Genomic DNA, 17967 nt, shown 5'->3' on the forward strand with positions numbered 1-17967 from the left:
GCATTATACAGGCGCCTGTTTCGGCGAAAACACATATAAAGAAAATATTACAGGCACATTGTCCTCGGGTGATAAGCATGTCGAAAAAGTATTAAACTTCTGTTGGAAATTTTGCCCGGAAACACGCGTTGTACAGAGCCTGTACATTAAAATGAGAACATGCAAAGTACACGTAGTCACTCACATGCAAGTAAAGAACCTCACATGAAGGGAATATGTGCATGTAAAGTACTTGAATGGATTGTTGATAACATTCGCAATGCAGTAAGAATGAAAAGTACAAGGAAGGTGTCTGATTATCAACATGTAATATACATGTAAATACCATGTATTAGCGTATAGCATGAAAACGCATGATATAGAATATGTTATTTTACATTTATCATTTTCGTGTACATGCAAAGTGTGTAACTCCCCTACATGCAGTGTACAGGCAATGTACAGGTGAACGGGAACAACGCTATGATCATGATTGCCAATAAATGGATTAAACAGATACGTAGGGGGGCGCGGTGGCTCAGTGGTAGAGCGTTCACATCTGGTGCTTGGGGTCCCTGGTTCGATTCCAGCTCGCGCCGTGTGGACTTTGTGGTGGACAAACACCGTGCTCGTGGGTTTTCTCGGGGTTCTCCCGTTTCCTCCCACTTTCTTCATTAAACCATTTCACTCATTTCTCATTATCATCGTCTCTTTTAGCCTAACCGGCATAACCATGGGACGTTAAACTTAAAGATTTAATTTCCTTTCATTTCATTTTTAAACAGATACGTGTGGTGAACAAGGTGGATTGGAGCTAAACATTCACATAGGCATAGGGAACATGTAATATTCAGGCGCTAAGTCTCCAGTTTGTCATGCACATATGCAAGGTCCTGACACATGTATAGTACTTAATGCGATGTACTTTACATGTATATTCCGTTAACACGCCCACTAATTCACTAACACTTGTATTTCACATCTATTTAACATGTCAATTACATCTTTATCAAATGAAAAGCAGCTGTCGTCAGATCCTCATGAGGTAACGTATATGTCAACTGCATGGAATATGCCGGTTATGTACATGTCGTTCCACTCTCTACATGTTGTTTACACGCATTTTTCACGTTGCAAGGTTGCAACCCTATCAACACGAAAACTACCTGTTTCCGTGAAATGAATATGCAATGATCGTGAAAAAAATCGATACCTGTCTCATGCGTTTAAGTGTTTCATTTTCAGGCGCCTATAAAAATATGCCTGTTTATGCATGTTTCACAGGAGCCTGTAAACCACCTGCATTTTCTGTCTGGGAACGACTGATATTAGTGTCAAATCCATAGTTTTCAGGGTCGCTAAGATGAACAGTGACACTTCCGATGCCGGTTAAATCCAAATTCAGCCATGCAACTTTGGGGAGGGAGAGATGTATACAAATGATCGAAAATGAGCGATATTAGTGCCGAATCCGTAATTTTCGGGATCGCTGAGATAAACAATGACACTTCCAATAGCAATTAAATCCAAATTCAGCCCACAATAGTAGTATTTAATATTTACTGTTATTTTTATCAAACGCATGACGTAAAGAGTTGTGCAATATAAGTTTTTATTTCAATCCAACGAAGTGGGTAATTAACGCCACTAATAACTATTTCTAAAGTTTTGGTCGCAATAGAAATATGTACAAGGTTAGAAAATTTGATTGTAATATTCTGTGAACTGTACGGGTAAAGGCGTTCTAATCCAGCTTAAATGAAGTGGATTAGAACGCCTTTACCCTTACTGTTCACAGAATATTACAATCAGATTTTCTAACCTTGTACATATTTCTTCATTTAACCCATAACTTCCCAGGGTGACCATATGGACACGCAAATAGGCCTTATGCCTTAACTTTTTATGCCTGGGAGATTTTGTGTGTGGAATTTTGTGACACGGCTCTCAGTGAACACATTAGAACAATAACAACAAAAATTTCGTTATTTTCACATTTACTACATCATATCGAACAAACGTAACTGAAAATATTATAAAATCAGGAAAAAAATTAATTCGGGCAGTTATGGGTTAAACTTCAATTGCTGAAGCAAGTCTTTTTTCCCCGAAAGCAAGAGGAACACCAATATGTAGCAAAGAAGTAAACCAGAGAAATAAGCCTGCTGGATAATGTAGTGAGGTTTTTAACATATTACAGCAAAATACACTTCCACGACGCATCATGTAAGTCCAGGGTTCCCCACAAGAAAGTGAAGATGGGTTTCCCTGACATTTTGTAACACAAATTCTTATTTTCCCTGACACAAATTCTTAAAAGATATAAATGGGAAGGTATGAAGTAAGTTCTATCATATACTTTTTAATGGCCTCCTCCATCCCCATACCTGTCCAACACATTCCTTTAATTACCATTTACATATTTGTTATGTTCAATGTGAGTAATTATTATTTACCCAAAATTTATCGTGTAAGTACACAATCATATATGTATGATACAGTACCAGACACCTTGACGTTACAAATTAGACTTTTTTGCTTGAGAAAACAATATAAAGCACTATAACATGCAATCAAGAATATATCGCCAACTCTCTGAGACCTATTACTATCAGTCCTTAAATGAAATGAAATGAAATCTTTGTTTTACGTTTCACGGTTATGCTGTCTAGGCTAAAAGAGGCGGTGATGAGAAATCATTGAAATGGTAAAATGAAGAAAGTAGAAACAGGAAAACCCCAGCACACAGTTCGTCCACCATAAAGTTCACCTGGCGCGAGCTGAGATCGAACCAAGGACCCCATGCAGCGATGAGCGCTCTACCACTAGGCCACCGTGGCCCACTATCATTTCTAATATTGCCAACTCTGAGACACGTTAATTCTCATATTTACATTTTTAAACAGAATTTTGTTTGGCTTTCAATTCTTGAATATGTTTTACGAGAGAGTCTTGTTTTTATTAGTAACATTATTCCATTTGTTTCTTCTTTGCTTCCAATTTCTTAACTTCAGCACTTAGTTTTCGTTTTTCACCTCTGATTTTACTTTCCTCTCCACTTTTGTTTCGTTTCTGTTTAAGGTATTCATCATAGCGTCTCCGAGTCCAACGAACTGGGAGAAACATTCTTCGATCAACAGAAACAGATTCTACACCTCCATAGTACATAACTGCACCATGCACGCGCCTCTGCGCTACCACAGAATCTTCGACGGATTTTCTACAATGAGTATCTTATTGACTGAGAACTCGCCCTCCACCTGAGGCATTGCCGTGGAGTAAAATTAAACATTTTCACAACATGCCAAAAATCGGAATATTTTTGTTTCTTGGATATTACCTTTCCAAAGAAGTCATCTAACTTGATGCTGTCCATCTTCTCTTCGTATTCTCTGAAGTCAAGGGACCCTTGAATTTCAGTACAGGAAGACATAAATTGACACTTTGCTTTCTCATCTAAAGAAGTATGCAATTACCACTAAATCTGAGCTAGGAGCATATTATCATTGTCATTTTATTGTTAAGCGTCCAAGAAATTATAAAGAATAGCTATTTTTATTTCCGTAATCATTTCAATGTTTTGTGACTTTTACTTTTACAATTTCATTATTATAGCGTTATATGTAACATGTAAATTGTGTAATTACAAGTAAATCTTAGCCAGGAGCACATTTTTATTGTCAGTTTCGTGTTCAGCGCTTAAAAATCAATAAAGGATGACCATTTACATTTCTGTAAAAAAAATTCACTGTTGCACATTGTATTCTGTTATGCTCATGCAGAGTTTGTAGGATGCGTTTCATCCTGGACTGAGCAAGTTCTGGATTTTTTTTTTTCCCCTGGGGTTTAAAGCTGACAGAGCGCGTACCAGTTTGTACTTCAGAGGGCTCCTTTCCACAATCTTCCTGATTGTGCTTAACAAAACGTTTCTACAGTCAAGCCTGAAAGTTATATCTATTGCTGGTCTGATGTTTTCAGTTCTATCAGTAGTTTTTTCTGTCTTAAAACTGATGTCCACGAAGATGACAAGTCATACTTCGATTTCTGCTTTTACATGATTAATTTTCCCACTCTCTGTCTCCCACACAAATACACACATAGACAGTACCTCAAAGCTTCATCACAAAATAGCAACACTTCATCACTGTCATCACTGGGAATGCTGTACCACTGTGGTCCTCTTCATGTTACGATACAAGTTTTGGGCCTTATACTGTCAGGATACGGCCCTGTCTAAATTCGTAAACGGGCACCAAACACACGTACCACGGATAAGTGAAGTTGAGGGAACTACAAACGATAAACATTAACATAGAATGTTGACGGAAATTGTAGTCGAGTTTAGCACCGGAAGCGCGGACAGATAAGAAATTCACTTCTTTTTTTAAGTTTAAGCAATGCTTATATGCAAAGGAAATAATAATTAAGAATTAAAATGTTAAACATGATAATGAGTCGATAATGTGGATAGACTGTATGTTCACCTTAAAATCTCAGAGACACCAGGATAGAAAAACAGCGTTTTTCTGCTGGGTTGGAACATGAATGAGAGGTGTCCTGGTTCGACTCCCAATCGAGCTCGGTACACATTAAAATGTTATGTAATAAAACAATAGGAGGACGAAGTATGACACTGAGTTGTACTTGGTTGGCTGAACGCAACAGGAATCTTGGTCGACTGTACGCATGATCAAACCTAATGTGTGAAAGTTCTATCCTAGATTCGAAGTAAGTCACTGGCGAAGCCGTAAAGGGCCGTAAACTTGCTTTGAATCGGTCGGAACCTGGATTCCTGGATTTTGCGTTAGGAGTGTAATGAATGTAATACAGGAGATAAATAGAGGATGAGTCAGGTAAAGAGAGATTTGTATGTAAGTGATGGCAAGCAGAATTAACGGCGATCTCTGATGTTTAACTGAGATAGGGAGGAAAAATGCTGTTGTGAACGATAATTGCACGACATGGAGGATATTCCCTCTCATTAAATTTACTTTAATACATTCATTTACTTTAATAATTGTTGGTCTCTTCAACAAATGACTTCTGTTTTCTCATATAAAACTTTGTGTTGATGAAAAATTTGGATTTTGCAGAAATTCATAAACAGATGCGATTTCCGGTATTCAAACAAATACGGAAATAATATCTTCTCTCTCTATTGTTGTGTCTTCTTCCATCTCACTCTAAAGAGGCGGGTCCAAAGTTACAAAAATCCCATCCCTCCTTTTGTGGGCCGACCCAAGGTTATGTTTACCTTACTTCCCGAGTATATAAACGCGAGTTTGGAGCCCCGCGGGGGCCGACAGGAGTTTTTTTCCCGCAGTGTTTATCTGGAATCGCTACGCGTGTAGACTCCACGCGGTGAGTATGTAATCAAAAAACATGTGAAAATAACAAAAACTCGCGTGCGGTGGTAAAGCCAGTAAGGTAGTCGACATACACTCATGTTTGCCAACTTAGGAACAAGACCGAGAGTAAGCAACCTCCTCCTCCGTCACAAAAACGGGAGTTCTAAGGTGAATTTTGTCCAAGTTAGGAATTTTTAACAGTTAAGTGATTTTAAAAGCGAACTTAGTCTCTGTTTGCCCGTGGCAGACCAAAGAAATCTAAAGTTTTTTCCCCTATTATTTTGGCCGCGTTGGTCGGCTGAGTCAGCAAGCATAAATTGAACTTAGCCGAGTTGTGTCTCGTAGAAAGTCTATGCACTGTAGACTCAAACTGTATTAGGCAGAAATAGTCTGAATTAATGCTGTAATGTGTTTTAATTAGATTTCTCGAAACTTAAGAATTTAAGAATAATTTTAACAACTTTATAAATTTTCCTTCTGTTGTAATGAGATAGTCTCGGAACGAGCTGAAACGTACTCATCCCTTGTTGACAGCTTGAATTAGAACTATTAGCACCAATATTATTAATAACGCCCGATGAGCGTGTAATTTTCCCGTTGTTCCGAGCAAATTTGGTTTATTTTTAGGTTTACTTCAATTTTTCCAACTTTCTTACAAACTCAAGTTGTGCGCGTCTAGCAGACATCAATGGAAAAGCTAACAGCTGGTTCTGTGATTATTTCTAGTGTTTCAGGGAAACTCATGACCACTCATATACTCATGAAATTAGCCAGCAGGAGTCTAGAAATTTAAAATCGAGGTATCACTCTCGGCTCTAGCCGAGTGGTATGTTGTTAATACATTTTTGTATTTTTTTTTTTTTTTTCAATTTCTTTAATAAAGCTATTTAATTGAGGGAATGAATTTAATTTCCAGAGAATTTCTTAGGAAATTACGTGTAGTAAGGAGGTCAATTTCTTTCCTATGTTGGAAGATATGCTGTATGAAGGTGCAATCCTCAAATACCAGTGTTTCGATCGCCCACCTCTCGTAGGTGCCAAGTTTAGTGATTAACTTTAATGCTCTACCATTTCTGGGTCTCGATGGTACATGATGGACGCCGGGCCCAGTAAAGAATCCAATGCACTTCGGGTGCGATTCGACCGCTTGAGTTCAACCAAGCTTTCGGCTGAAATCGAGATGTACCTGGAGTGTCTTGACCCAGGTCTTATTGAAGCTACGCCATGTGTCACCTCATCACATTATTATTTTTTTTCTTATTGTTACGGGCCTCCGTAACATTCATATGTCATTCTGTACAACTGATAGAGAGGAAACAATTTTAGATTGAAAAAAAACAATGTTACACTTGTATAACGATGTAAAATAATATTATCAATCCATGTAAAATAATATTATCAATCTGTACCTGTTTTATGTAATGATCAGAGGCGCAATAATTGAGCAGAAATATGCATTTTGAAAAAGGAAAGGTTTTGTCGATAGATTTTGTTGATATGGTTGTTATGTAAAGAATAGTGGATGTCAAGAAGAAATATATTTGAGAAATGTGTGTGATGTATTGGTTTACAGCAGTCATCTTTTAGAATAAAAGGAGTGTAAGCTGTTAATATATTATACAAGGTCTTGCTGTTCATATTTATTTAATAATAATAATAGTTCTCGTTACACATGGTGCAACGAATCCCGGGACCCTGTGAAGGTCTTGAAGATTAGTAAAGACAGGGTTCGGACTTATGAACTTAAATTATACTTATTTGCGTAGCGGAAGAAAAATTGAGCGCAAGACCAATATGGCCAATGTACATAATAATGACAGATCAACGGCTGATAATATAGAAGAAACCGTGTCGCAAATGGTAAATACTAGCCAAATTTTGGATATGTTTATGCAATTGAAGCAACAACTTACGACGACAGTCGCATAAATGAAACTTAACACAAGTCAACAATTTACAGCGACAATCGAAGAAATGAAACTTAACACAAGTCAACAACTTACAGCGAAAGTCGAAGAAATGAAACTCAACACAAGTCAACAAATACAGCTGATGTCTCAAGAAATCACGCAACAACTGACGCAGCGAATTGATTCTAACTTAGACTTAATAATTGATCAAAATGTAGGACGTACCTCATCAGATAGTGTACAACAGTCTCCAAATATACCAGGAAACGTAAACATGGCGGAAAACGAAGAGGGCGTTGATTTAGAATTGTCTGCTAATTTACTTCCAGAAACACTTGATATAGACATAGAAGAGCTGGATGATGCAGAATATGACATTCCACCAGTTGATAAACCTCTAACACTGGAAAGCAGATTGAACGAACTGGACGACCAAGGATCCCTCAGTGATGATGAAGTTTCTTCTCCTTTGCAACAAGTCGAAGAGACTGGCTACGTTCAAGAAAGTAGTGAAACGTTATCGCTTACCTCCCGAGGAAGCTCTGATGCCAGAAGTCGGTGTTCCTCCGAGAGGAAGAAAAGAAGAAGAAGCCTTAGCGGTGCCACTTCATATGACGCCATCTTGAGGCAATTTATTTTAAAAGGAATATCATCGCAATTAATGTCAGAAAGCGAACGAGTCAACGGTGGCCAGCCATCAGCATTGGTAGTTACAACCATGATCGCCGTCGGCACGTCCCATGGTTTGGTGCTGGTGTTTGATGCTACCCAAACCTTGAAATGGTGTTTAGGAACAACTGCGCTTGGAGAGGAATATGGATCTGTGTCAAGTCTCTGCTTCAACTATGATTGTAGCAGAATTCTGGTTGGCTTTGCGAAGGGGCATATTTTAATGTATGATCTCACCAATGGGAAACTTTTAAGAACTATGACGGATGCCGATCCACCTGGGACTTCCGTTCTTCATGTTAAGTTTACAGATTTGCCAACGTTAGCGTTGTACAGCGATAGTGGTGGCTCAGTGTTCGAATTAAATTTCAAACGAATTATGGGAGTACGGGGCTGTGATTCCCGATGCTTGTTTTCTGAGAGCAGAGGAGAAGTGTGTACCATAGAACCCTTGCTGCTTCATAATTTCCAGAAGCTACTTCATGATGTTGTTATGGTTACAATGGCAACATTATCTAAGGTAATTGTGGTAACAATACGTCCTAGGATGCGGGTGCTATTTACCCACGCTCTTCAGGCTGCTAACGTAAATTAGCCAATATCAGAAGAAACTTGTCTTCATAAGAAGAAAGGAGCAATTAAAAGTATACGTATGATTTCATTCGTTTATGTGATGTTCGGTAGTAAGTAGAAATAATTTATTTGTTTCTTTAATAACCCATCCATAATTAATTCATTATGAAATTATTATGTTATGTATATATCGACTTTTTTTTGTTGTTGTTGTTGTTGTTGTTGTTGTTGTCAATTTATGTTCCAAAAGGAGGGAAGATTATGCTTAGTTGAAGTTCATGACATTAATCTTAACTCAAAATCTATTTTTATTTGTTTTGCGTAGATAGTACAATTACTTTCTTTTGTTGTTGTTTTGTTAATTTCATAAGTTATAATAACATATAAAAATGGCAAAAGGAAACGTTCACGAATTCTATTTGTCTTATCTTAATTAAATATTTGTTTCAATTTTATATTAATTGCAGATCATAATTCGCTATCATACAATCTGTACCTGTTTTATGTATTGTGATTGCTAAGATTTTTGCATATTATATTGCCTTCTGATTTTGTTAACATCTAATAGGACGATAGTCGTTATTTATAAATAATGTTGCTAGAACATGGATGACTATGTTTAATATAGATAAAAATGTCACATTATTTAATACGGGAAGGAATATGTAAGTAGTACCCTTGCAAATACCATTAGATAGTTTTCATTCTTTTTGAATAGTCCCATTGACGATATATATATATTTTTTTATTTTGAATCGACGTTATTAATATATAGATATATGATGATATAATTAATACTACATATAAAAGAATATAATATTGTAATATGAATATATAAGGATAAGAGAAGAAAAATAATTGTATTAATGCAATTTTTAAATTCATACGAGGGCTATTCAAAATATCAATATTTGGAAACTTTTTTTTTATCCAGGGTTCTTTCCTTCACAGTATTACTGTTACGTAATTCCCGTTCGAGCGACAAATTATATAACGATGTAAAATAATATTATCAATCTATGTAAAATAATATTATCAATCTGTACCTGTTTTATGTAATGATCAGAGGCGCAATAATTGAGCAGAAATATGCATTTTGAAAAAGGAAAGGTTTTGTCGATAGATTTTGTTGATATGGTTGTTATGTAAAGAATAGTGGATGTCAAGAAGAAATATATTTGAGAAATGTGTGTGATGTATTGGTTTACAGCAGTCATCTTTTAGAATAAAAGGAGTGTAAGCTGTTAATATATTATACAAGGTCTTGCTGTTCATAATATTTATTTAATAATAATAATAGTTCTCGTTACACTTGCACATTTACATTCCCTGACTTTCCATGACATTTTACGTAAAATGCATGATTTCCCTGATTTTCCAGAATGTGGAAACCCTGAAGTAGCTTTTATGTAGAATAAACAAACAGATACATACATACATACAATACATATTAGATGACTTGCCTGTCTATGGGCTTCAGCAGCAAGTCGCACTTCACTGTAAATGTCATTATGAATTCTATCGACAGCTCGTCGCTCTTCGCTTGTAAACCGGTCTTTAGCCGTGCGATCATCATTCACCAACGGGTAGTCCATTTCCTCACCTACAGGGAAATTACCTACAACACAAAGTAAAACCTACTGTTATTTACGACATCACATAGACACCTACAATTACACCATATTTATATATTTCTTTTCCACGTTCCAGATACAGCAGCCACCAATCTCCATTTTATACTGGAAACACTGGAAAGAAGTCGATCAGAGCTTCAACATTTAAATCTATCACCCCCTTATTTCAGTTTGAGTTTTTATGCAATATTGAGGTTATGAACATGATCTATTATTAGCGTGAACTCCGAACTAGTGCAGCTGGTGAGTGAACAATCCTCACATTATACGACATTCACCACTACATTGCGACGCCTTCATGAAAGGAGCTCGTGTTGCACCACTTGCCGACAGTTCCATCATACAGAGAGCATAATCTTTCGTGGGTGCAGGAGGGGTCTTGAGGTGTCAGGAACAGGGTCACATGGCAACAACCAATGCCTAGTACGCTTTGAAGTGTCATAGAGGATCCACTTTTCGTCTCTAATGAGCAAGCGATCAAAGATAGGTGTGTTTAGATACCGAGTAAGCAAAGACAAACAGGCTGCCACTCGCTGCACCTTGTTGGCTGCCGACAATCTGTGGAGTACCCACTTGCTTAACAAGTATGACTTCCCTATCCAATGCACGTGCAATCTGACTTGTTTCAGCGGAAACATGGAACCTTTTTGCAAATTCATCACACGCTAGACCACTGTCCTCCTCAATGGCTGCTTTTAGGGCCTCGTCATCCAACATATGTGGTCGCCACTGCGAGGTTCATTCCAAAGTGTCACATTTCCCGAACGATATTCCTGGAACCAAAGCCTGGTGGTGCGTTCGTAGCAAACCGATTTTCGAAGTGAAAGCAGTGCCGCCACCAGTTAATGTTCTACATGTGCACCAGCATTATGGACTATCGTCCGATATCAGAGACTACATTGAAACACAAGTGTAGGAAGTCAATTCTATTCCACCCTGCAGATTCTCCATGGCCCAATGTTGTAGAGATAGTCTTAACAGTCAAAGTACGTAGAAATCCATTGGGTTGGCGTCAAAAGCTTTTCACAGGAATGCCATGAAAGGGAATAATTCGGATTCACACTTTCTGCTCCAGGCAGCACTTCCGTTGGTAACCTCGAACGGGATTCATTTGTTACCAAATGTTTCTGTATGGGCCCCAATTGTACAGGGTGTCTACTAAAATTCCAAAATAAAATTTCGTGACCTTTTCTTTACCAAATCACACAATTTCCTAACATTCTCTAGAACGAATTTGGGTGCAAATTAGGCCGAATTTTCATCCATGCGATAGAAACATACTTTGCTAGCGATTTGGTAGTGTCTAAAGCCGACCATAGACGTTTTTGGTGGTGAATTTTGACGTTTTATAAAACAAAATTTTCCAATCTGTACTTATATATGTACAGTTAAAAAAAAAAATCGTGACCCAAAAGCTAAATTTCGTGACTTTCATGACCGTTTTTTGATTTCGTGACCGATAGACACCCTGTTGTATTTCCTTAGTTACGACATTTTTAGCAGTAGTAATTCCGATGGTTAGGCCATCTTACAGATTGTGTGAGTATTTGAATGTACGGAAAATGTAAGAGGAAAACAGCCATGGTGTGTCTTCATTTCACTAGCATCAACACGACATGTCCGCACCTACAAGCTGAAACACCACATTGATAACAACAATGGTCCCATGGCTCCAGCGCCAACTATGAGGTAATATCAGCGTTGTCAAATCAGTCGGATGTAGTACGCTCTGTGGATTAACCTTTGCCCGGTTCTGCGATTGGATTGACACTTCTGTGACCCCTCATCTTTCAATACGTTCTTGAACGCACAAGTACGATTCACAGACGTTAAAAAAGTGGAACCAAATTCTCAAGTCAGAGCTCCCTCGTGGCTATATTGTTAGCATACTTGCCTTTCGCTGGGAGACCCAGTTTCGACTCTCCGCAGGAGCTCATGTGATTCGGCACACATAAGCTGTAGGTCTGTGTATCATATACCTTCGCTGCTGAACGGAACGCTAGAATTAAATCATTAAATTCTAAAGTGAGTCATTGCGTTGTTGTTCTTTCTTGTGACATGGAGCTTCCCATACTAACACATTATTGTGTTTGACCCCTCTCTTATGACAGCAGTAAGTTCACTGTATTTGAAAACAAGAAGTCACGTTTCGACCGACAATTCTTGCTGCGTATAGCCAGCCAAAAATACCGTATTTACGCGAATCTAAGACGTCCTCAAATGTAAGACGCACCCCCAACTTTTGAACGAAAAATTGAAAAAAAAAAAAAAAAAAAAATCCCCGAATGTAAAACGCACCCTTGACGAAAATGAAAATAAAAACTACACTGCATTGATTGTACGGAATAATTAAAAACAAGATTAATAAACATGAAAAAAAAAAAAAAATAAATAATGTTATGGGAAAATAAACATTGAACTTACTGCTGGAATTTTTACAGTATATTCATGTGCATCTGCTGGTACTTTTTTTTCTAATTACGGTACAGCACTTGCTTGCGTTATTCGTTATCGGTATCGTATTATCATATATATATATATATATATATATATATATATATATATATATATATATATATATATATATATATATATATACAAACAAATAATTATTCACCGATTATTTAAACTTGTTTCTTTTTTTACGTTTTGCACTCACACTCACAAAAACAACACTATGTTACTGCTCATTATCTGTTTCTTCATCGGCATCACTATCTCTCTTCTAACGGGATTAGCAATTTTTGGCAAAAGTCCATCTACTCTGGCCTAAATTTGCATAACTCAAATCTAAGACGCACCTTAATTTGGAAAAATTAAAAAAAAAAAAAAAAAAAATACAAAAAAGTGCGTCTTACAATTGTGTAAATACGATAATAATGAGAAAGCGACGGTTTGTGATTGGTGCAGAGTGATATACGAGGGCACATAGGAAAGTAACACACGATATATTTTTTTCTCCCTAGGTATTGCAGCTGGAATGGTGAAACTGCACAAGAAGAGAATTTCACGTTTGCGCTACAAAGGGTATTGTTTTCTTGTGCAGCTCTAGCGAAAGAAGCCTGAACTACGAAAAAAAATGGCGCGCAAATTATTGCCATCCACGTGTAAAGAGCAACGAAGTGTGGTTAAATTTCTGTGGGCCAAAGGGCATACACCGAGTGAAATTTACAGGGACATATGTGGCGTGTATGGGGAAGAGTGTGCATTCTTTAAAGAGGGCCGTGAGAACCTTAGTGATGCGCCACGCTCCGGGCAGCCGGTGGGAGTCGCTCGAGCATCCTCCGTATAGTCCGGAGCCGGCACCATCGGACTTTCATCTCTTTGGTCCCATGAAGAAATTCCTGCCTGACCAACACTTTGTGATAAATGCGGAAGTGAAATCGGCATTCCCTAGATGGCTATATTCCAACCAAACGGACTTCTATGAACAGGGCATCTTGAAACTAGTACCACGCTGGAAGGAACTTGGACTATGTAGAAAAGTAGGTCAAAGATGTAAGTTCATTTATGCTTTTTTTTTTTTGGTTTTGGTACAATTTTTTTTTTGGGGGGGGGGAATATTGTGCGATACTTTCCGATCTCCCGTCGTAAATAAATTTCTACCTAGTTTCCTTTTTGACTACCCACATAACACTGTTTGAGTGCTTCTAATTTCAGATATCAGTGATCAGATCATTATGGTAAGACTAAAGCACTGTAAACAGGGATTCCACTTACCATCAGGGAATAAATCCACAATGGGAATCGACGGTGGCTCCGTCTGTTGCCTCTGATTCCCTTTTCCTTTGGACTTCCTTTTCTTTTTCTTTTTCTTCGCTTCCTCAGAAACTTCTGCTGAAAAAAAAACAAGGGAGAAATAAAAATCACAAAAGATACGCGAACAACTTATGAAAATGATACTTTACTGTGCCTAACGTTAAAAAAAAATGAAATCTTAAAGTTTTACGTCCTGCGGTTATGTCGGCTAAGCTAAAGGAGACAGACGGTGGTGAGAAATGAATGAAATGGTGGAATGAAGAAAGTGGGAGAACCCCGAGAAAACCCACACACACGGTGATTGACCACCACAAAGCTCACTTGGCGCGAATTGGGATCGAACAAAGGGCCCCGTGCACCAGAGATGAACGCTCTACCATTGAGCCACCGCGGCTCAATCTCTGCCGAACGTGTTACAACATGCTGCAGTTTCTAAGCATTACATGATTTACAGACACCATGTCAATTACAAACAGCATATTTCGTTTCCAGGTGCGAGACTAAAGAGAAAGGGAGGTTATAGGTATATAAAAAGTTAAAAAATAAATGAAAAAAACTTTAGTCTTACGTCTCACTATAATGTCCTTTAGGTTAAAGAAGACGGATGACTAATGCAAGTGAATGATCATGAAAAGAATAAATGGAATGTGAATGTGGGAGGAAACCGAAAACCATAAGTTCACATCGTCTGGAACTGAACCAGAAACTCTTCGTACCACAGGTAAGCGTTGTACCACTAAGCCACCGTACATTGCGTGTTTATCATCTAGTCTCATCTAACCACGTTGTCAAATGAAATTAAATCTTTGAGTTTTCGTCCCACGTTTATGCCGGTTAGGCTAAAGGAGACCGTGATGATGAGTAATGAATGAAATGGTGGAATGAAGAAAGTGAGAGGAAACGGGAGAACCCCGAGAAAACCCACGCACACGGTGTTTGTCCACCACCACAAAGTTCACTTGGCGGGTACTGGGATCGAACCCGGGACCCCAAACACCAGAGGTGAACGCTCTACCACTGAGCCACCGCGGCCCCCCTAACCACGTTGTTATCTTACGTATAAACTAGCAAAAAAAGATTAAATCGTACACATTACAAATATGTGGTTTAATAAGGTTCAAGCAATAAACATTGTCAGTGGTACAGCTTACACCAGACAAACAGTATATTAAGGTGCTGCAACGTCCTGCGATTAGATACTTCTGTTTTCACCCAAAATGACTATTTGTTTGTTGAGATAGTCTGAGACGTTCAAACCTGTATTTCTGAAATTCGGACTTCATCTAAATATCAGAAATGAAAATAAAATCTTTTGTTTAACGATCCGCGACAGCAATGTATATTACCTTCTTCTGCTCCATTCTCTTCCTTACTCAGCTTCGTTGCCTCCAATTTGCCAGCCACTTCTTGCACATCTTTCTCTCCGTCTCCTCCCCCGCCAGGCACGTCCACGGAACCCTCACCTGCACCTAAAATTTAAAAAGAAAAAATATATTTACCATACAAAATAAGCATTTTCTGATAATACACACATTTAGTCCAGATTCAAAATAATTAAATCGTACAGTAACTCCTCTACCATCATATGAACAAAAGCCTACTCAAAAACTGTGCCTCTCACATTTATTTATTCATAGTATTTCAGAACAGTGTTACAACACAGCTTAAAAAAGCAACATTTTACTTTGACTCGGACAGTGACTATAATTGGTTCTTATCAGGCCTATATTTATATATTGTGTGCCCCTGTGCTCTAAAGAATTTGCCGCCCCCAAACAAAAATTTCCACTCTTCCCCCTCCCGGAAGCAACATATATTAGAGTTGAATTCATACTTTTGGGGGTCGCTGAGATGAATACTGACATTTTAAATCCAATTCAAGGTCATACTCCACTCCTCAGGGAGGGGGCGAGATTTTAAAAGTATTCGAAAACGACATAGTTTTCAAAGTCGCTGTTTAATGGTATCAGTTTTCATTTTGTTCAAATTTATTCTCACCTATTGGAGTGGGAAGGAGAGGATGACTTTTTAAAAATAATCAGATAAGCTAGCTAATCAGTACTACTGTACTTAGAGCGAATTAGACACACGAACATATTTTCTCGCGCTTGCGAGGGACTCTGTGGGTTGCTAGTTTTAAATATTACTTTAATGTGAATTTTTAAATAAATCCAAAATTTTGCCGCCCCCTAAATTCTGCTGCCCTGTGCTCGAGCACAGAATAGCACTTACCTAAATACGGACCTGGTTCTTACAGGTTCCGTCACTTCTTAGAACTGTTTATGCCTCAGTCACTTGTTGGAATTGTTTGTGCCTTAGGTGCTGTAACGTGGTATATTCCTAGTCCACTTTTTATATACAATTTTATTGATAAAAAAAAGTGACTTACTTACGTTACGAAATATAACTGAGCGAGGGTCAGCGAGCGAAGGGGGTTAGAAGCCCCGCACGGCTCGTTTTATTCCACCTTTACCCCCATGATAATACCACATAACATTACGTCACAATCGGGTGAGATGAATCGGTTGCAGTCACTGTCCGAGTCAGTAAAAACTTGCCCTTAACCCCCTTTTTAAAAAAAAATCGATACTTTTGCGTGAAATATCGATGAGCATTCAAAGGAAAGTACTGATAATCACAGAACATCCAGATTACTATTATGTTTATTTATATCTTCTCGTATACTGGTTGCTAAGTAACTAAGTAACTAACTTCCTTTACGCCTGCTACCTGCACTTTCCAAAATTGTATTGTCGAAAAAAAAAGTATGGGAAGTTTGAATCCGTGCAGTCTTGTTAAATTCAATAGCCGGCCGACTATTTGTATCATCTTGTAAACGCTTAGATCAGTAACTAATAAGGATAAAGTGGGAGGAACTGGGAGAACCCAATAAAGACACTACCTGTAATAAAATCAATATTATCATATACATAGAAGTGATTTGTACCAAAAAAAAAAAAAAAAAAGGAAGGCATTTAGTATCTCCCCCAACTCGTTTCATGGTTCCAGAACAGAGTACCTTGTTTATGTCTAAATTGTGATAAAGGTAGAAGTACAAAGGTCCTTTGTGCTTCTAAGTTCTTGTAAGTCACACACTGTAAATTTTATATGTGCAAGATTGGGGGAGATACTAAATATCAGCCCCAAAAATTAAACTGTATCATTTTTCCAAGGCCGACAATTCGTCTATCTGCACTAAGTTAACTGATTGATACTTCGAAATATCTGATCTTTTGACCACTACTGTACTAGTCTGCATCCCATCCTCCTGCCGATCCTGCAGCAATACCAGTGGTGCCAAGGCATAGTAGAGTATGTTTCAATGAATGTTAGATACAATTACTTGCGTCATCGAGAATATTGCATAAAGCGCATATACAAATACACCTTGCACTATGAATCGAAATGCTATACTCCTTGTATATGTATTTTACATTTATTGTAACAATAGAAGTTATATGTTAGTCTCATTAAGATCCTTAATTCATGGTACAGCGCGAAGATATTGAGTGTCTTTCCTTCCCTATACCATTGCTGGTATGAGTATGTAGTTTTGCCTTCCAAAACGACAGTGCACGTGAAAAATATTTTGATTTACCTGAATTTCTATGAAATAATTAAAATTCTTACCAGCCTTCTTCTTTTTCTTTTTCCTTTTCTTCTTTTTGGATGCTTCTGTAGCGGTATTTTCTCCTTCTACATCATCCAGCTCATCCACAGCTCCATTTTCAAGTTTTTCTTCGGATTTCCCGACCTCTTCCAAGACCGCAGCCATTTTATTTCAAGCAGAAGTATGCGCTGTTACAGTGGTAGTAGCTACATAGCCTAAAGTTTCTTAGTGAACAGTTGAAATATCCCTCCAATGATTCACTGGGAGAAAATAATTTCCTTTCTCATAGGAAAATATTTTTCTTGAATTTAGATTGGCTTACTTTTTTTACGCACATTTTTAAAAAATATTCCGTGGTCCTTCGTTGAAATTAAAGTGAATTAATAATTTGTATTAAGTTTCCTAGGAAGAGAAATATTTACTAAATTTAATTATTCCATATTTTCTTTAATTCTTTACGCTTCCAACTTCAGTTGTAAAAACGC

General features: G+C 37.7%; 1 protein-coding gene across 2 annotated transcripts in view; it reads right to left on the minus strand.

Moving 5' to 3' along the window:
• Positions 1–17671, minus strand: part of und (methionyl aminopeptidase und) — a 40709-nt gene extending 23038 nt beyond the window's left edge. The window contains exons 1-4 of one of the 2 annotated variants that reach the window (XM_081742073.1): positions 17503–17671; positions 15219–15341; positions 13834–13947; positions 9943–10097 (exon numbers count right to left, since the gene is read on the minus strand). In XM_081742073.1, the coding sequence (XP_081598199.1) occupies positions 9943–10097; positions 13834–13947; positions 15219–15341; positions 17503–17647 (537 nt within the window). In that variant the 5' untranslated portion in view covers positions 17648–17671. Of the gene's footprint in view, positions 1–9942; positions 10098–13833; positions 13951–15218; positions 15342–17502 lie in introns of both variants that reach the window. The other variant, XM_081742072.1, reaches the window with a different exon arrangement.
• Positions 17672–17967: the final 296 nt, after the last annotated feature.

The sequence above is a fragment of the Thermobia domestica genome, chromosome 16 (genome assembly GCF_964235325.1).
Source record: "Thermobia domestica chromosome 16, izTheDome1.hap1.1, whole genome shotgun sequence".
NCBI lineage: Eukaryota > Metazoa > Arthropoda > Insecta > Zygentoma > Lepismatidae > Thermobia > Thermobia domestica.